Consider the following 19,485-nt stretch of genomic DNA (forward strand, 5'->3'; position numbering starts at 1 on the left):
GTGGGAGTGCCTTATGGCCACGTTAGAAGAAGAGGCCAAAGAAGGAGCTCAGCCTGCAGCACAGCGCTGGGAAGGGTTCAGCAAGGCTGGTGGGGCATCCCTGGGCCAGACTCAACTGTTGGAGGGGCCCATTGTCTCTGCAACCCCAGCACACTCAGTCACTGGCTAGAGTAGGCCCATGGGTGGTGTGGCCTTGGCTGGAGCGCAGTGATGAGCCCAGAGGTATAGTTCATTTGCCACAGCAGATGAGATCTGAGCCACGCTTGTTTACAGCCACAGCAAAGCCACAGAGTCCTGGGTGGCCAGCCAAATTACTTAATGTCTCAGGCTTACTTTTCTTATCTCTAAATTGGGGGTACGAGTGTGCAGCTCAGGACATGGCCTAAAGATTAAGTGAGATACTCAGGAGGAAGGATACTCAATAGCAATGAACACACCTCCCCCTGAAGACAGCCAGGCTCCTTGGAGAAATGGTGGGCTTTAGGGGCATATGCAGGTGGCAGTGAGTGCTGGGCTTGGGGGCCTACCTCTGTCCTCTCCTTCCTTGCTCTCTTGTGGGTGCTGCTGGGGTCCCACCCAGCTCCTGGGTTGTGGAGGGTCTGAGACAAGCATGGGGACAGGTTCAGGCCACTAGTGTCAGAGCCCATCAAACGGGTCTAAGGGCTCGCAGCATCAGTGCGGGGGACCGGAAGGCCAGCTGTGCAGCTCCTTAGCCTGGCTCACCCCAGCTGTGTGTGGGAGAGAGTGTGGAGAAGGAGGCCTCCAGGCCCCATCACAGAAAGAAAGCCCCAAGGTGTTGGGGGTGGGGGGGCGGTGAGCCAGAAACCCGGAAGCCCATGGGCAGAGTGGGCAGAATATGCCAGATTGGCATGTCTACCCTGGGGGAGGGGGCAGCTCTGGCCTTTCCCCCCTTGAGGTGTCTCCCTCAGAACAGAGCCCAGTTGTGTGTGCTGAGCGACCTGTGGGAAAACCTGGCCTTCTTTCTGCCTGCCCATCTGTCTGTCTGTCTGCCTGTTCTGCCTGTTTGGGAACCTGTGTGTGAGGTGCAAAGACACGCATCCTGTCGCTGTGGTCCCCTGACCGCAAGCTCTCCTGGGAGGAAGCTGTGAGGTGGCAGTGCTCAGCCCCCCTGGTGCAGCTCACTTCTCTGCCGACCCTGACAGAGGCAGCAACCGGGCAGGTGCCGGGAGGAGATGATGAGGAAGGTGAAGGCTTGACAGGGTCTCAGCTGGGTGGTGGGTTCTTGCAGGGGAGCTGGATGAGTCTCCCCACTACCTCTCGTGTTGTGAGTGTGTGTGGGGGGGTTGGGGTTTGGGGGACGCACTGGGTGAAGTGTGGGTGGGTCCCCATCTCAGCTGGCTGTGTGAGACGCCTTTGCAGTAGCCATGACAAGGGGTGCCGTAGCTGCTGGAGGAGCCCCCGGCTTTCCTGCTTGGCCCAGAGCCTGGGGACCAGGGCTGATTGGGAACATGGACCTTGCCTCCCTTTGGGCTTCCCTCCTGGGGCCCTGGACTTGGCTCTTCTCCCCAGCCTTGGGTTCTAGAAAGCACTTACTCCTGCCATCTGCCATGCCATTCAGATGTGAGCATGTGTCCCCACAGTGCAGGGGAAGCCAGCCCCTCTCTGGAGGAAGGAGACGTTAGGGTCCCCCCCCCATAGGGTGTTGTCTCGGATTCAGGGCTCCAAGCAGGGCCACCCGCTGTAGCCCAGTGGGTGAGTGCCTGCAGACCTCTTATCCACACTGTATCTGTGGGCTGGAGTGTGGTGTGCTGGGTGGGGTCTACTGGGTTCCCCTCCTCCAGTTTCGGAGGTTAGGAGCAGCAGAGCAGCTCAGAGCTTGCTCCTGGCTGTCAGACCTTAGGCCACAGGGCCTGATTTATCCACGCTCACCTGCCACCTTGTCACATGGCAGTGAAGACTCTTACCTACAGGAGGGAGCATTTGGTGTCTGTAAAGTGCTTTGCTCAGTGCCTGGTGAACAGTCAGTGATGAACTGCTCCTAGTTCAAACAAGACTGGCCCTGGGGGGACCTTCCTGTTCCTCTGGGTTTGGTGGTCACACAAGCATGGCTGTGTAGAGGCACATGTGCCTGTCCCCAGGAGGCCCCAAGAGGAGAGGTGAAGGTTTGGCAGGACTCCCCATACCGGGCAGTGGGAGTGGGGTGCTCTGGGCTGTGAGAAAGGCCACAGCAGAGAGGCTGGGAAGGGGCCCCTCCCTCCTTCGAAGCTCCCCCTGAGCCCTGGTGAGCCTCCTGCCCTGCACAGGGAGGGGCTGCTGGCCCCGGTTCACAGCGCAGGCTCACTGAGGCCGAACTGTGTGTGGATGTTGTCGCAAGGAGGTTTGTTTCTGCCACCAGCTGCTCCTCTCCACCCTGCCCTGGACTGTCCCTTCTGAGGACGTCAGCTCCACTGCTCTCGGGCTGGGCTGAGGATGTGTTGAGAAGAAACAGGGGCACTGATGAGGCTTTCCGGGCTGCTGAACTGCCCTCCCTCCCTCCCCCGGGCTAACACCAAGGTATGGCAGGGTCTGTGCACCTCTCCTCTGCCCCATCGTGAGAAAGGCTCTCTGTGTTTATTACAAAGGGAGACACACGTGACAAGAGCGTAAGTGTGACACTGGTGTGTCTGGGGCTCTCCCCCTACATAACCCTGGACAGACCATGGGAATCCTGCCTCTGTCCCCACCTCCTGCTCATCCTATAAGGCCATCTTCATTGTCCTGCATTCTCTGGGCCCCTGGGGGCCAGGCCTCTCTGGATGCCCAGAGTCCCCCAGCCACTCTCAGTAGTCTGTGTGTGAGCTAGGCACAGGGAGGCCCCACTAACTGCGTATTGAATGGGCGGAGCACCTGTGTCCCTAAGGCCTGTGGCCTTGGCCACGCTTGCCTCCTGGTGAGCAGAGGGCTGAGTGTGTGCAGGTGTGTCCTAATGAAGGCATTGGATGAAGGGGGCTGAGTGTGTGCATGTGTGTCCTAATGAAGGCCCTAATGAAGGGGGCTGGAGAGAGCAGCCCTGAGGCCTCCCCTGGGGACGGGGACAGATCTCAGCATGGCAGAACAGCTTCAGGTGGCAGGGAGGGGGTGGGTCGTGGTCTGGGCTCCCCAGCGGTCGGTCATAAAGGTCTGTTAGCCAGCGGCTGGGCCATGGCAGGAGTTCCAGTTACAGAGGTTGGAAAAAAGGAAGCTGGTAGTGGGAAGCTGTGGGATTTTTACCGGACTGAATTTTGTCTTTGTCCTTACTCCGAGGCAGGGAGTGCTCGGCTTGCTTTTCCCTCTAGTAGCCACACCAGCAGCACCTTGAGAGCGGGAACCCACGCTGTGTGACCTTCTGTCACCTATAAAATGGGGTAGGTGCAGGGGGGGATTAACGAGGCCAAGGCCAACATTCACTCACTGGGCATTTTCCTGAAACACAGCCCTGCAGCCATGCCGTGTTTACCGTTCATGGTGTGGACAGGTTAAGCAGTTAGCCTGAGGTCACGTGGAGCCAGGAGCCTACCCCACCTTCCTGAGCTGGTCACTCCCCTGCACACGGCTCCTTCAGGCTTGGGACCTGCTGGAGTGGACCTGGGTTATCCAAGACCGGTTCTCAGGTCATGTGAGTGCCAATCCTAACCCTCATCCTAATGTTGACCTTTCACGGTCAGCTTTCTGTCTGTGTGTCTGGCTGAGTACTTTCTGTATGCAACCCTCCCATTTTGCATAAGAGGATACTTAGCCTTAGAGATGGGATGTTCTGTTGAAGGTCATGGCTTAGATTAGCCAGCAGGCACCAAGAACAAGTTGTGCGTCTGCCCTGTGCCCAGCCCTTTGCAGGAACTGGGAACATGTAAAAGGCCGGACACTGTCTCTGACCTCAGACTGTTTGCATGGCTGGGGCAGAGAGCCAGAGGCAGACACTTGGGCACATCCCACAGCAGTGAGGAGGGTGAGTCCCAGGCCTTCAGTGGTACAGAGTGTTGTTGGGGAGAGAGAGGGCAGGGGCAGCTTTGCAGAGGTATCATACGAGCAAAGTTTTGAAGGGTGAATAGGAGTTTACTGTGTGCGCATGCATGTATGTTCAGTGTATGTGCGCCTGAATTATGTCTCGTGTCTTGGGATGCTATCAGTCTGGGCCCAGTGTGGGGGTTGTTAGGTGTTAGGCTTGGCCCCCAATTGTGTGAAGGTTGCTCTGAAGGCCTTTTAGGAGATTGTTGTTACTCGAATATGCCAGGTACAGACACATGTTTTATAGATATGAGCCTTAAGGTGGGTGCTGGTGTTCTGTTTATTAATCAGACAACGCACTTGAAGTTCAGAGAGGAAGTGCCTTTTCTAAACAGTCTTCTCACTGCCTGGCATTGCTCACTGTGGCTGGCCGTCCTCAGGCCTGCAGGTGTCCCTGGTGGGGAGCCGTCTGGGTGGAGTGCATTGCCAGTTGGGGAAGTGGGGCCGCGTGTGCGTGTCTGTGCAGATCTGGGGGCTTGGAGCCCTCAGGAGCTCTGGTGGCAGGATGGGCACTGGGGACCTTTTGCTGACAGAGTACATCTCCTTGGGGAGAAGGGAGACAGGGGGGTAGACAGGGCCACCTTCCCAGTCTTCCTGTCTCGAGGGCCAACCAGGTCTGGACCCTGTTCCCTGGGAGCCTCTTACTGTCTCTTGTGGCCTCTCTTGACTTCTGGAAGTTCTTTCCCACCTGGTGTTCCATTTCTGTCTTTGGAGGTGGTGGGGCCAAGGGGCCGGTGTCTGATAGGGGGTGAGTCACCTACTCAGGCTCAGTGCAGAGCAGGCTAGCTGCCTCCACAGCTCTGCCCTGTTTCCCCAGGACCAGCTGGGTATTGCTGCCAAGGGAGGAGTGGGGGAGCCCGTGGACGGCGGGAAGTGCCGAGTTTCTTGCTCACGGGGGTTTAGTTTTGCTCTTTTCCTCTCACCTCAATATCAGCCTGCAGCTGCCCTGGCCTGATAAACCGTGTTGTGACCATTATAGCACAAAGTTGTTGGTGGGCCGCCCTCCCATGCCCACCCTGCTCCTCCCACTGCCCACGTCCTCCCCCAGCATCCTCTGTGACTTCTGGTCACGTTGAGCTATTCTGAATTTCCTGGTAATGTTCCTCATCTCTCTGGTCTCCTCGCTTTGCTGCACGCTCTCCCCGGCCGTCTGAGCTGCCACTTCCCCCAGGAAGTCTTCCCTGATTGCTGAGGCTGCGTGGGATCCCTACCCCGGGCTCCCACAGTCCCATGTGCTTCCCTGTGTCTGGCTGGATCCATGTCTGATTGATGTCTGCTGCCCCAGCAGAGATGCCCATGGCTGTTGTACACAGCAGGCACTTGACAAGATGGCTAAACGTTCTCCACGCGGAGAGTGGGTCTGAGAGCTGACAGACCTTGCCGTGGTCCCCGAGCCAGCTGGACAGGGTGCAGCAGGACAGCACGGACCATCCCAGGTCCAGTCAGGGCTGGGAAGGCCCGGACTCTGTTCTGGGACAGGGCCTCCCTTGGTTCAGGCCACCTTTTCTCCCTCTACCTGCCACCCCCACCCACTGCTACCTTTCCTTCTCATTCTTGTGGGGTTGTGGCCACTGCCTCTGCTGAATGTCTCAGCGGGGTCCTCCTGTTTCCTGTGGGGGTGCTGTAAGTGGCGGGGGGGGGGGGTTCTCTGCCTTTCCTGTCTTCCCATAAACCCACCTTGTCTCTGCCATAGCTTCCCCTTTCGGCACCCATCTTTCATCCGTCTCTTTCCCGGCCCTCTCCTCCCCTGTTGCCGTCACCACTCCTAGCTTCCACCTCCCTATCTCTCTCATCATACTTCCTCTCTGGCTCCTGCTCCTCCCTCTTTAGGTCTTTCCCCCCCTTCTGGCCTTGGGTCTCTCTGCCCTAACCCATCCATCTCGGCTCCCCCCACACAGCTGAGAAAGCACAGTGTGACTCACCACGGGGAGAGTCCACCTCTGAGATGTCTAGCTGGGAGTAGAGCGGGTGGCTGCAAGCCTGTGTGTGTGTGTGTGTGTGTGTGTGTGTGTGTGTGTGTGTGAATGCATGTGTGTGAGTGTGAGTGTGGGTGCCAGCAGTGGGCCTGGCACGGCCTGCTGGGCTCTAGAGAAGGGAGCAGGGTGGCTGGGGCAGGTCACCTCTGAAAGTCTAGTCAGATTGGGACACAAAGAGCCTGACCCCCAGCCACCCTTTGCTGCCTTCCTTGTCCTGGGGCTGTTCTGCTCCTCCCTCTGGTATTCTCAAACTCCCAGCCCAGGAAATGGAGTCATGTGGGGGAAGTGGGGCTGCCCTCACCTGGCCCCTCTTGTGCTCAGCTCACATTTTAGCTGCCAGGGTTGGGGCGGAGCCCCCAGGGTCGCAGTGTGAGATCAGCAAGGAGGGGGCCCTGACCCCACAAGCTGCCTTTGGAGCTCCCCTCCTCCTGGTTTCAGTCACTACAGCAAACCTGACCTAAGTTCATCCTCTTGGCCAATGGGAGAGCCCTGGATAGAGGATGGGGAGGTCTCAAGACTTGATGGACTCAGGGTTGCCTTTGGGGATCCTAGCAGCCACGAGACCTTCTGATGGTCCTAGCGCCCTGGGCTGGGTGATACTGGCGGCGGGCCTCCAAGACCCTGGTCGGGGTGGGGGGGCTGTCTGTGGTATTGGCGATCAGGCACTCTTGGTTTCGCACTCACTTTCTCATGGTAACACTCCCTTCTCTGTCTGCCTTGGCAGGTCCTCCAGAAACTAGGGAAGGCGGACGAGACAAAGGATGAGCAGTTTGAACAGTGTGTCCAGAATTTCAACAAACAGCTGGTAAGTGTGGGTAGCCTTTGGCCTTAGGGAGCTTGTGCAAAATGGAATTGTGGCTTCCAGGTAGAAAATGTCAAGAGCTGAATTTATGGAGTAAGAGAGCGTGGAGCAGGGGCCCGTGCGGGCTGATGAGGTTACAGAGGACTTCCTGGAGGAGGGAGCAGTGGTTCTGGACGTAGTCCATGGGAAAGAAGAAGGAGGCCTGGGGGAGGGGGGTGGCGTTCAGGTGGGAGCAGGCAAGGGGTTTTGGCCACACTCTAGAAAACCTTGAACGTCGAGGCAAGTGGGAGCTGAAGAAGCTTCTTGGGAGGAGAGTGGCATTTGCAGAGTGTACTGTGGGAGCAGGGCAGACAGGATCTGGTGTGAGCAGCTGCTAAGCATGGCCCGGTGTGCTTCCCAACATCCCTGTAAGGTATCCGGTGTCATCGTTCCCTTTTTATAGATGAAGCAGAAAGGCTCAGAGAAGCTGGGTAATTTGTCCAAGGCCATCTTGTTTTGGGAGTGGATTTAGATCCATACTTGTTTGGTCCCAAAGACTACAGTGGCACTGTTATCAGGTCCCTTTGCATAGGTCAGAGACCAGTGACAGAAGGGGCTTAATCACATTGGCAGCCTGGGGGCAGTGGTTCGATACAAGAGAGGACTTCTTGTATCTTCTTGACTGAAGGACCCTGAATGCCTCAACTGGGACGTCCCTGAAACTTTTTCCTCACATGAATCTGCTGAGTCTAGAATAAGCCACTTCTGTGGCTGTGTCTGAGGACATAGAAGTGGGGAATGAGATGACCTTGGTGACTCTCCCCTCCTGAGGAAGGGCTGAGGTAGTAGGAAGTGAGGGAGAACTGGGCCGTGGCCCCATGGCTTCTGCAGGCCAGGCTCAGTGAGTGACAGATGGGGGTGGAGGCCAGGAGAGGCCACAAGGAGTGAGAATCGGCATGGGGGTGGGGTTAGGGCCTAAGCTGTCCTGGGAAAGGGGCCAAATAGGCCCAAACCAGTCTTCTTCCTCCTCCTTGTTCATGTCTGAGGCCACTGAAAGCACTGAAGGTGCCCACCAATGCTTCTGCAGCTGGAATGCAACCTGGGGGAGGGGGTCCTCTTTGGAGAACTTTGACAATTCACTGGCTGGGGGCTGGGGACCATGCTGGGAGATGGCTGGGGTGACAGGGGAGGGTCAGGGAGCATATTGGGAGAGTTAAAGAGCAGCTAAGGAGAAGGTCAGAAAGCAGCTGGGAGAGGTTGGGGAACATGTTGGGAGAGGGTCTGGAGGCATGCTGGGTCAGAGTTGGGGGCATGCTAAGAGAGTCCCAGGGAGCATGCTGGGAGAGGGCCGGGGGCATGCTGGGAGAGGGCTGGGGACATGTTGGGAGAGTCCCAGGGAGGATACTGGGAGAGGGCTGGGGGCATGGTGGGAGAGGGGGATGCAGAGAGCAGCTTGAAAAGTCCCCAGGACCAAGTTTATCCTTGCCTGCCAGAGGAGCTCTGTTGAAAGGTTCCTTAGGGCAGGGATAGAAGCCCTCATGGCTGATTGTCCCCCAGGCCGCTAATGGGAAGTGTTTCAAGGCCCCAGTAGGTGCCATGACAGAGCCGTGTGACCCTGGGTGAGCCCCTGCTCCTTGGGCCTCAGTTCTCTCACCTGCAAAATGGAGGCTTGGCTAAGAACCCTGAAGTCTTTGCTTCTGATTCTGTCACCTGAAAGCTCCAGGGGTCCGTCCCCTACTCAGCTGGCTTCCTCAGGTTGTGGGATGCTCTGAAAGCCCTTGGGGGAATCAGTGTTGCTAGAGTACCTACTATAGACTAGGCACTAGACATTAACCTTGCATTCTTGACTATAGACTAGGTACTGCTTGTATTTTACAGACACTAACCTTGCATTCTTGAGGCGGATGCTGATACCCTCCATTTTACAGATGGGTACTTGAAGCTCAGAGGGGTTAAGCGACTCTTCCAAGGGCACACAGTGGTGTGGTGTCCAGATCTGTCCACTCTCAGGCACCCCTTCTGGAGCTGAGTCCCAGGCCTGAGGACAGCTAGCTGGGCTGGAGAGAAGGGTTAGGGCTCCTGAGCTGGGCAGGGGGTGATGGGGCTGCCTCAGAGCAGGCTGGGCTGTCTGGTGGAAGGAGAAAAAGCACAGGTTTGGGATCTGAGGTTCCCTGTGGTCTGGCCCCAGTGTTATGACCACAGCGTTGCTTTCCACTTTCGTCCCTCACAGTCACCCTCTCTGGGCCCCAGCTCTGGACAGGGAGTCACTCAGTGATCCTTGGGCTCAGGGACCAGGCAGTGAGGCCAGAGTTAAAGATAGCCAGTGCGGGTGGCAGGCATGGAGTGGTCACTTGAGCTGGGGCTCTGTCTGTCCTCAGATTGGGGAGGGTGGCTGGCTTTTCAGGGGCCGAGCAGGAGGGGGTAGATTTGAGGTCTCATTTGAAGCTTGGGGTGACCCTCTCTTGGGGTTTAAGGCAGCCATGCAGTTCTGGATTTGATTGGTGTGTGGGGGTAACTGGGGCCCTGGGCTTGGGTGACCCCAGGAAAGGCGGGGTGGAGTCTGAGTGTGGAAAGTCTGGAAGCTGAGTGTTCTCCTGCTCTTTATCTGGGAATACCAAGCAGAATAGGCCCAGTGCTAGTCAGGGACTAGGATGGCTGGGAATATGGGTTTCAAGGCAGCAAATCTCCTACCTCTCCCTCTGGGTGCCCTAGGTGAGGGTGTAGGTCACCTGGCTGTCGCCGGCTCTCACAGGGGCACATCAGAGCCCTTCCTGGCCCCACTTAGGAACTGGGGAACCCCAAAGGGCCCATTCACCTCCTCCACTACCGCCCCGCAGCTCAGGTCCAGCTCAGGCCTTTCTGGAAGCCATCCTGGGTCCTCCGGGTGGGCCATGCTCTTTGTCCTGGGGCCACCTGTAGCTTGCACCCCAGGGCTCATTGCTGCTGTTTGCTTTTCTCGCCGAGGGGGCACAGGCCTGATTCCTTCTCGTTCTTAGGGCCTGCTCAGCTCAGAGAGGGCATCTCTGGCTATTGAGTTATGATCCTCTGAAACTGACTGCAAGCAGCAAGAGTCAGCCAGAGCCAGAGAGGGTCCATGTGGGAGCCCCCCAGCACTCCCTGGGAAGATAGGAGCTTAGGTCTTCAGACTACCGGTCGGGGCTGATGTCAGGGAAGGCCGGGAGCACCCTTTGAAGGCAGGGATATGGGGTGCTGGCCAAGCCACCCCCCATGCAACTGCCCTGGGTTTTGGTACTGGGTAGTTGTGTCCTTCCAGAATCCTCTGAGTCCAGAGCCCACAGAGCCAGGCTGGAGGGACTGTGCTTTTGAGCTTTATTCTTCCCCCAGCTGCTCCGCAAAGGGTGTTAGAGCCCTGGGAACCTCCAGAGAGTTGTTTCTTGGATGCTCTATTGGGGGGTGGGGGGGGTTAGGGAACCAGTTTGGGAGCAAACACACAGGTTCTGTGTTGGCCTGAGCGCTGGCCTGCATGGGGGAGGGCTGTGTCTGGTCCCGGGGACTGACTGAGGAGTGTGGCTTAGGGGCCCAGCTGCGGCTGGCACATGTGAGGCAGAGCTCTGGGCGGCCCCTCGCACATCTGTGCCCAGTGTGCCTGCTTACAGCGAGGCCTTGTTTGGGAAACACAAGGAGCCCTGGTACGGCCTGAGGCCCGGCCAAGCACGGCAAGCCACCCCACGGAGACCCCTTCCTCGGGGTGATGTGTATGATGCTGGGGAGGGGAGTGGGATGACGAAGCTTGGCAGGAAGAAAAGCTGAGTCTGGAAGATTCTGCCAGCTCAGATGAATGCAATGGCATCACATCATGAACATACTTGAATCCTCACCTCAGCCACGAAAGCGTCAAGAGTGGGAATGGCCCTTCTTCATTCCCGGTCCCTCACGGTTCACATCTGGCCCGAGATAGAATTCCAGAGAGCTTTGGATGCTGTGGCCTGGCCTCCTTTGATCTCTAATTTCTTCCTTTGATCTCTAATTAACAAGCCTCAAACTCTAAAGTTCTCAGAATTAGGTGTGGCCACGGTTCTATAGGCTACTCTGGGGGGACTGAAGGAATTTTGGAGAGGGTTTTTTTTTTCTTCCCTAACTGTACATCTTATGCACTGCCCTGAAACCCTTCCTGCATGACGCCTCTGCTGTTTTCTGGAAGCATTAATTGTAATAAGTAGGCAGCTGCGGGTGGGGCCCGAGTGTCCAGGCTGTGGGGGTCCTCACTGGGTCTTCCAGTCCGTGAACACCGGGCAAGCCACTGAACCACTCAGCTTCCTCGTCGGTCAGGTGGGGGCAAATGATACCATGAAGACGGTGCAGGGAAAGAACCAGCTGGTGCGTGATGCTCTGGGGACACTGCGGGAGGAAGAGGATGCCCTGGCTGTGAGGAGGGAGGGCCTGTTTGGGGGGCGGGGACAGATGAGGTTTGAGGGTGCCTGGGTGAGCCTAGGAGGTTGGTTGTGTCCCTGCTTGCCCTCAGCTGGAGTAGAGACCACCTGTCATCTGCAGAAGCGCCAGGCAGGCCAGGAGTAGGGCTGTGGCTGCTTGCCGGGTCCGTGTCTATCTCGCTCTCCACCAGGGCAGGGGGATCCAGGGGTGTTGCTGACACGTGAGCAGGGAGGGCAGGGAGGCGCCAGGACGGTGCTCCTCCCCTGCAGAAGTCAGCTTCTGGCACTGCCACCTTTGGCTCTCCAGAGGCCCTGCCCTCCTCAAGCTTCCCCCCTGCCCCGCATCACCATCGTCCGCATAAAGCCCATCTCCTGAAGCTAGGGGCCTGGCCTGGCTCACTTACGCTGTTCCCTGAGCACATGTGAGCTTGTGGTCTGCCAGGCGGGGCTCGGTCACCCCAGCTGGCAGATGAGGAGACCGAGGCTCAGAGAGGTTCGGTAACTTGCTTGAGGCTACATGTCTAGTAAGGGCCTGACTTGGGCCTTCATAACTCTAAAGCCTGTGTGTGCGCTCTCCCACTTTACACATGGCCTCTGGACACTTCAGCATCTCACTGTTGGTGGTCTCATACGTCACCTGTTGCCTCAGCCTGTTGGCCCCCTCTCTCCCCTGGGACTCCGCTTTCCTGCTCCTGCCTTGTGTGGTATTGATAATCCAGAGGGACTGGAGGCTTTGCCCAGGGGGCCATCCTCTGTGCTGGTCCTGCTGCCTCAGGAAGCTGCTGGGGCTGCCTCCCCAGCTCAGGGTCTTCCCTGCCTGGCCCAGTCCCCTGGCCAGCCTTTTCCTACCTCCTGCCTCCTCCCTCTTGTCTGGGCCAGTGTCCTGAGAGTCCCGGGCACGCCCCCGCACTTCTCTGAAGCCTCGCTAAGCCATTCCCTTTCACCTCCGCAGCCCACCTGCCCACCCCTTCCAGTGCCATCCTCTGTCTCTGGCACGATGCAGTGGGAGCCTGCTGGCCTGAGCTTTCAGGACAAGGTGCTGGATGTTCCACTCCTGTGTTCTGTGCTCATTGGTCACCTGGTCCCCGGTCGTGTGAGAGCATGCCTGGGGGCCGCCGACCCCATTGTATGTGTGTGCCATTCAGCCTGTGCCCCCATGTCTTATTCAGGGTGGAGGGGTCTCCATTTTCCTGCCTTCCTTACAGGGCTCTGAAGAGTCCCTGCAAGAGGCAGGTGCTGACGGGCTCAGGACAGATATCCTTTGGGGTCAGGGCCCCTGAGGCAAGGGTGGTGCTGAGGAACGCTGGAGGCCCAGTACATTCTATCGCCAGAGAGGCAATAGCTGCTGTGCTCTGAGTGGTGCTCCAGGCTGGGTTGTGCTCGGGGGCTGTTCCGCATGTTTCGTCTCCTCTCATCCCGCTGGTGCCCTGATGAGGACAGCTGATCTGTGGCAGCTGTCAGGAGCAGCCTGCATTTGTCCACGCTAGGGTGCAGGAAGGATGGGGACAGGTATGGGGTGTGCCCTGGGCCCTCATGCTGTCCTTGTCATTCTCTTTGCAGACCGAGGGCACTCGGCTGCAGAAGGATCTCCGGACCTACCTGGCCTCCGTCAAAGGTAAGGGGCAGGTGCACACCCGGCCTGGGGAGGGGGGCTTCATGGGACACTGAAGGACCTTTGCCACGTGCTGCTGATGGGTGCAGAGCTGGGAAGGGGAGCAGGGTTTGTGGTGGAGGGGTAAGGGCTGGTAGTGGGGACCCACACACCTCCAGGGCCTTTGGAGGTGGGGGCAAGGGTGACCGTGGCCCTGGCTGCAGCATGGCCCTTCTGCCCCACAGCCATGCACGAGGCCTCCAAGAAACTGAACGAATGTCTGCAGGAGGTGTACGAGCCCGACTGGCCTGGCAGGGATGAAGCAAACAAGATAGCTGAGGTGAGCGCGTGAGGCAGGTGGCCTCAGTCCTTCCTGGAAGGCCCTCCTCATCTCAGCTCCCGGCCCGTTTCTCACCCACGGGGACAAGCCCTTCTGGTTTTCAGGCATCCACATGCTGTGTGCCCTTGGGCAAATCGCCTCGACTCCCTGACCCCGGGCTTATCCGTTCCCTTAGAGTTGCCCCATGAGAGGCCACAGGGCAGGAGTGATTTTATAGTACACCCATTCCACACCCAAGGAACCCAAGCTTCTGAGAAGCCTCTGAGCTGTGAAGTGATGGGGTTGAAGCTGACCCCAGGTCGCTGGGAGGAGAGGGTGGGGGACTGGGTGTGGCCCAGCTCGCCCAGCCCTATACTCAGGGACTCTTACGTCCTTCAGAACAATGACCTCCTCTGGCTGGATTATCACCAGAAGCTGGTGGACCAGGCACTGCTGACCATGGACACATACCTGGGCCAGTTCCCTGACATCAAGGTGAGAGGCACTCTCTATAGATCGGTCCTGCTCTGGCCTGGTGGCCTGTGCAGGGGAGCGGGAGAGGAGACAGAGGGGTGGGGGGAAGGGTCAGCCTCTGGCCCCGCTCAGGCACTGAGGTGGCCATGCCCCGAAGGCAGGCATCTCCCTCACCCAGCAATTCATCCCTCCAGGGCTGCTCCCTCTGAGGCCAGCCCACCAGCCCCCAGCCCTGGGCCTTTCAGAGCTGACAGCTTTTGGGCCCTGAACCTTTGGGTCTCCGGACTAGGGGAAGAGACCCCATGGTGCATGTATGCGTGTGTGGCTATGTCACTGTGGAACGACTATAGGGTTGTATAAGGTGTATTGAGGGCATGTAAGGCCTGGGCCTGTGTGCCTATAGGTGTCCTGCATTAGCCTATGTGTGCTTAGAAGGGAATGTATGTATTGTTGTGTGTATTCCCTCTTATCTGGGTGTATATGTGTTATTGTGTGTGTTCCGAGAGCCGGCCCCCAGGTACTGGGAACTGTCAGTGTGCCAGGGTCCCCACTGAGGCCAGTGGGCCCCAGATGCTTCAGACGTGGAAGCAGAGATGTTGAGCCCAGATGCTGACTGCTGTGCTAGACCTGATACCCGGGGGGTCAGGCTCCATGCTGGCCCCCATGGCCGCCCAGTGCAGATGGCTCAGGCTCCTGAAGAGGCCTTATGAAGAGTATGGAAGGGAGGCTAATGGTGGTGGCCTGGGAGAAGAGAAGCCTGGGGTCCAGGAGGCGTCTTTAAGGAGCTGAGGGCCAGGCCAGGGTGGAGGCTTGTCCCACAGTACTGGCTGGAGGGTACTGACAACAACGGGTGGATATTGAAGGACATGGTTTGGCCTCTGTATGAGAAAGGACCCCAGAGGGCAGGGACTGCCTCGAAGGTGTGAGCTCTTTGCCACCAGAAATGTTGGAGTACGTGTTTCAAGCATGTATGAGATGCCCTTCTTGAGCCCGGGGTCGACTGCCCTGGGCCCTTCGTCTTCCCCCAGTTTCTTTGGGCCCAGCCTGGTCAGCATCTCAGCATGGGTGAGGCCCTGTTCAGCACCGCTCCCCCACCCCGTCTGTCCTCCAGTCACGCATTGCCAAACGAGGGCGGAAATTGGTGGACTATGACAGCGCCCGGCACCATTACGAGTCCCTCCAAACCGCCAAAAAGAAGGATGAAACCAAAATTGCCAAGGTAAGGGCTGGAGGGCAGGGCTGCGGGGGAGAGTTTTTAGGCTGGGTACCCACGTCCCTTGGAGGGGCCTTCCTCTGTGCTGCCCTCCCTGCACCCCTTTGCACTGTTGACTGTCTCTGCTCCCCAGGGGCAGGAACTATCAACCCCGCTTGCAGATGGCTTTATAGCAGGTGACTAGTCCCAGGTAGCAGAGGCGGGTGGAGGATGGTGCTGGACCCACGGCGGCGAGTGAAAGGCCCTTGTGGGCACTTGGGTGAGGGCCCACTTCCTGCCCATCCTCTGGTGCTTGCTCTGGCCCTTGGTTCCTCCACCCCACTCCGAGGCCACTTTCCAGGATGAGAACAGGCCTGGCTTGGGTTTCACTGGAACGGCCCTGCCCGACCTGGCGTGCTCTGAGTGGAATTCTGTCATGGGATCCGATGTGACCCTATCTCAGCTGGAACAAGCCTGGGGGCACAGGGCTTGGGCTGGCCACACTGTCCACAAGTGAGGGGCCGAGGGTGGGTCCCCCTCCCCTCCCCAGCCCACCCCCACCCTGGAGCAGGACCAAGCTTGCTGAGCCCCTCTGCCCCTGCTAACGATTCTCACATTTTGCTTTGCAGTTGGAGTGCAAGTTTGCTTGCACAGTTTGCTTTGCACCCCCTTGTCTGCCCCTTGCTTGGGGCTCCCCTTAATTCTCTTGACCTAGAGGGGCCTTTACCTGCTGGGGGGCTGGCCCCCTGGAGGGGCGGCCAGCTTGTCTGTCACTGTGTTTGGGACGTTTGGACTGGTGTTTAATATCTGTGTCTCTGTTTCTCTCTCCCCATCTCCCTCCTGTTTCTCCACTCTCCTTCGCCTTGACCTCCCTTCCCCACCCCCAGCCTGTCTCGCTGCTTGAGAAAGCCGCCCCCCAGTGGTGCCAAGGCAAACTGCAGGCTCATCTCGTAGCTCAAACTAACCTGCTCCGAAATCAGGTGACACTGGCTTCTAACCTTGCACGTGCTGGCGCCTTCTGGTCTGTTGTCCTGTCCTTGGCGCTGGGCGCCCGTCTTGCACTGCCCGGCGCGGGGGGAGGGCTCAGTCTCTTTCCTGGGTTGGTGAGGGGCAGGACTGTTTTCAAATGCCTCTGCTGGGAGAGCTCCTGCTTCAGAGGAGACCTGAGGTCAAATGTGGGCGACTCAGAGGGGCCTGGGGCTCCGGTTAACCTGGGGTGGACCCCAGTCTGTTGCTTCATGCCTGGGTCTCTGGTAGTCCTGAGAGCCTATGAAATCCTAGCCTCTGGGAATGCAGGAAAGCCTCCGAGCCATTTGCCCTCTCTGAGGGCTCCTGTCCGGACATGTGTTGTCCTTCAAGCCTAGTAAAAGTTGTGAGGTTGTCCAGAATTTACTGAGGAGACACACCTGCCCAGAGAGGCGAAATCTCCAGCTTGAAGGGACCCTTGGGAACTGTGGGCCCTCATGGTGCCCCTAGAGGGGAAACCTTGGGAAGGCTCTGCAAGTGTGTTTGGGATCTGAGACCAGGGGCCTGGAGGGTTGGCTCTTTGGGAGTTTCTCGAAGGGCAAACTGTGCACCACAGTGGTTCTGGAAGGCTTCTCGGAGGAGGCCTTTGTACAGAACTCCTGACTGATCTTAATACCCTGGTAACACTTCGCTCTTTGCAGACCTCTGCCCTTGGGATGGACTGGGTGCCTGGTGAGCGCAGTGTGGCCAGGGATGGCTAGATACACCCTGGGAGAGGTGGCCTCATGGTTTCTCTCCAGGGAAACTGGCAGGACTCCATGCACCCCTTCGTGGTCCTGAGGTGGGGGTGGGCAACAGAGCCCTGACCCAGCAGGTTGGGTTTCTCTTTGGGCAGTGGCCCCATTTTTTCTGGGCCACCTCCTGATTTCATCATCTTCAACCTGCACGTGTTGAACGCTTGTGATGTGGAGGGCTCTGGGCTCAGCATGGGCTCGCGGCCCAATTTCTTATCTGACCTGCTGCCTGATTTCTTTTAGACTAGAGTTATGGGGTGACTTTGGAGGCACTGAGTTGTTGACAGCCCTACCCTGAGGGTAGCTTGACCCTGGATCTCCAAAGTCTGGGGGAGATGGCCCTCAGGAGGTGAAGGAGGAGCTAGAGGCTGGGGCACCATCCCTGCCTGTAGAGTTCAGGACTTCTGGCTGGAGGGGGTTGGGGCCACTGACCCAGACCCAGGCTTTCTGCATAATTTTCCCTGAGATGGGTTTGGCAGGAGACCAGGTGAAGATTTTTGTTGCCTCTGGGAGACTGTGGAGCTTGGGGTGGTGCCTGTGGCTGCTTTTGAGCTCCCGGGTGGGGTGTGGGTAGGGGATCCTGCTGGGAGGGCCCCATCCCCCCGCCTCAGGGGAGCCACTAGGGAGGCTAAGGCATATGATCTCATCTTTGGATGTTGGACTGCAGATGTTTGGCCTTTCAGCCCAATTGGCTTTCCCATTTGGACCCAATTTTTATTTGAGCAGATCCTCTTTCTGCCCCCACCCTGCCTCACGCCTGGCTGGAAGCTGGGGAGTCTTCTGAGTTCCCACGGGCAGCTGTCTGGCTGTGAGCTGGGGTACTGTGGTCCCGGGGCTGCCCTGCTGGCTGACTTGACTTTGGGGAGATAGTGTGACCTGGTGAGGCTGTGTTCTCTCAAGCTGACCAGTGCCACATATTCCCTGGGCCAGTTCTGAGCTGCTCTCCGCACTGGCCACAGTCCCCTAAAACCTGCCTGCGGGACCCCAGTGCCCCGTGGCATGGTGAGCGGGCCTGTTTCCATCTGTTCCACGTGTCCGTTGGCGTGTAGCCAAGCCACCGGGGCTTCAAGATCTCTCCAGCAACGGAAAGCTCTCCCCCGGCCCCCGGCCCCCGGCCCCCGGCCCCCTCCAGTGCTTCAGAAACAGCCAGAATATGAAGAATGTGACCCAAAGGGAATGACAGACACAGGCCCTGACTTCCAGGAACGCTAAAACGGAGCCACCCTGTTCTTCACAGGATTGCTGGGCGTGCGAACAGAGTTTGGCCTACAGCAATGAGCTGCTAGGCCATCCTCAGTGTCATTGTCACCGCTGTTCGTCTGGGGAGTCAGGACCAGTGTCGTGGGGTAGTGGCCGAATCGCCATGGAGAGGTGGTCTCTGGGGGTACGGGAGCTGTGCCAGAGCTCCTGCGGAACGTGGGTCTTCAGCCAGACCCGTGGCAGTTGGGTGGGAGGGGTGTGTGACAGTGCCAGAACTCATTCTGTGGGTTCTACAGACCCACAGTACCTACCTGAGTGGCTGACAGTGGAGTATGGCAGGGTGGGCCTGCTGGGTCTGGTCCTCTCCACGAGCTCCACGTGCATGCTCAGACAGACATTTCTTTACTTCCTTTCTTTCTCTCTTTCTCTTTCTCTTTCTTTTCTTTCTTTTTCTTTCTTTCTTTCTTTCTTTCTTTCTTTCTTTCTTTCTTTCTTTTTCTGTCTTTTGTTTTTCTGTCTCTTTCTGTCTTTTCTTTCATCTTTTTGTCTTTTGTCTTTCTTTCTTTCTGTCTCTTTCTTTCTTTCATCTTTCTGTCTTTTGTCTTTCTTTCTGTTTCTTTTCTTTTCTTCTTTCTTTCTTTCTTTCTTTCTCTCTCTCTCTCTCTCTCTCCCTCCCTCCCTCTCTCTCTTTCTTTCTTTCTTTCTGTTTTTCTTTCTTTCTTTTGTCTTTCTTTTTTTTGTCTTTCTGTCTTTGTTTTGTCTTTCTTTCTGTCTTTCTTTCATCTTTCTTTCTTTCTTTCTTTCTTTCTTTCTTTTCTGTCTTTTGTTTTTCTGTCTTTCTGTCTCTTTCGGTCTGTCTTTCTTTTGTCTTTCTGTCTTTCTTTCATCTTTCTTTCTTTCTCTTTCTTTCTTTCTTTCTTTCGTGTTTCTGTCTTTCTGTCTGTCTTTCTTTTGTCTTTCTTTCTTTCTTTCTTTCTTTCTTTCTTTCTTTCTTTCTTTTGTCTTTCTGTCTCTTTCTGTCTGTCTTTCTTTTGTCTTTCTTTCTTTCTTTCTTTCTTTCTTTCTTTCTTTCTTTCTCTCTTTCCTTATTCCACCTTTAATTTTTAAGTTAGATTTTAAACAGTTAGGCAAGGAGCTTATTCTAGCAAGCTCCAGCAACCTGAAGATAATTGTCATCAGGAGCAGGGTGGTCCCTCACTCCTCCAGCCTCACGCCCATCCCCGAGGCTGGGCTGGCAGGGAACAGCAGGGATAGTGGGCCCGGAGCTGGATGGGACAGCTGGGTGGGCTGCGGAAATCGTGTGCTTTGTGGCTCTGGTCTGTCGCTCTGGTCAGGTGGCTGCCTTTGCCAGAGGCCTGAGAATGTAAGGCTGCTGGTGGGGAGTGTTCCCCGGGGAGGGGCCTGCTGCATTCCTGGGATGTGACTCAGACTCTGAATCCAAGTCACCCCCCTGAGTCACTGTTTCCAGCAGTGTCCTCCCAATGAGCTAGCAGAGCCCCTTCTCTGCCTGGGGTCTGTGACTCACTGCCACTCTCACCAGTCTCCGCCTTCGGCTCTGGGATGGGGCCTTAGCGCCACCTGGTGGGTGTGAGCGGGTCTGGAGGGCGCTGGGCTGGCCCTGCCAGGGTGAGGGCTTTGGGGGTGAGCCCTGGCACCCTGCCCGGCAACCTAGCTCCCTCCTCCCCTGGCCCTGCCCTCACCCCTATCTTTCCCCTGTCCTTCTTGGATGCCTGAGCAGCTGCCTCTGGACTCTGTGTGGTGGGGACAGGTCACAGAGGAAATGCTGCTACCACCTCCTACAGGGAGGTGAAATGCAG

At 57.3% G+C, this 19,485-nt stretch overlaps 1 protein-coding gene across 15 annotated transcripts in view; it reads left to right on the plus strand.

Annotated features, from left to right (window-relative positions):
- Positions 1-19,485, plus strand: part of BIN1 (bridging integrator 1) — a 55,618-nt gene that overhangs the window by 20,258 nt on the left and 15,875 nt on the right. For 9 of the 15 annotated variants that reach the window (XM_086718332.1, XM_086718335.1, XM_086718333.1 and 6 more), the window contains exons 2-7: positions 6,685-6,765; positions 12,693-12,747; positions 12,969-13,063; positions 13,442-13,537; positions 14,628-14,735; positions 15,596-15,688. In XM_086718332.1, the coding sequence (XP_086574458.1) occupies positions 6,685-6,765; positions 12,693-12,747; positions 12,969-13,063; positions 13,442-13,537; positions 14,628-14,735; positions 15,596-15,688 (528 nt within the window). The remainder of the gene's footprint in view (positions 1-6,684; positions 6,766-12,692; positions 12,748-12,968; positions 13,064-13,441; positions 13,538-14,627; positions 14,736-15,595; positions 15,689-19,485) is intronic. The other 6 variants (XM_086718334.1, XM_086718337.1, XM_086718341.1 and 3 more) reach the window with 1 other exon arrangement.

Source organism: Puma concolor, chromosome C1 (assembly GCF_028749965.1).
Source record: "Puma concolor isolate L17-30 chromosome C1, mPumCon1.1.hap2, whole genome shotgun sequence".
Taxonomy (NCBI): domain Eukaryota; kingdom Metazoa; phylum Chordata; class Mammalia; order Carnivora; family Felidae; genus Puma; species Puma concolor.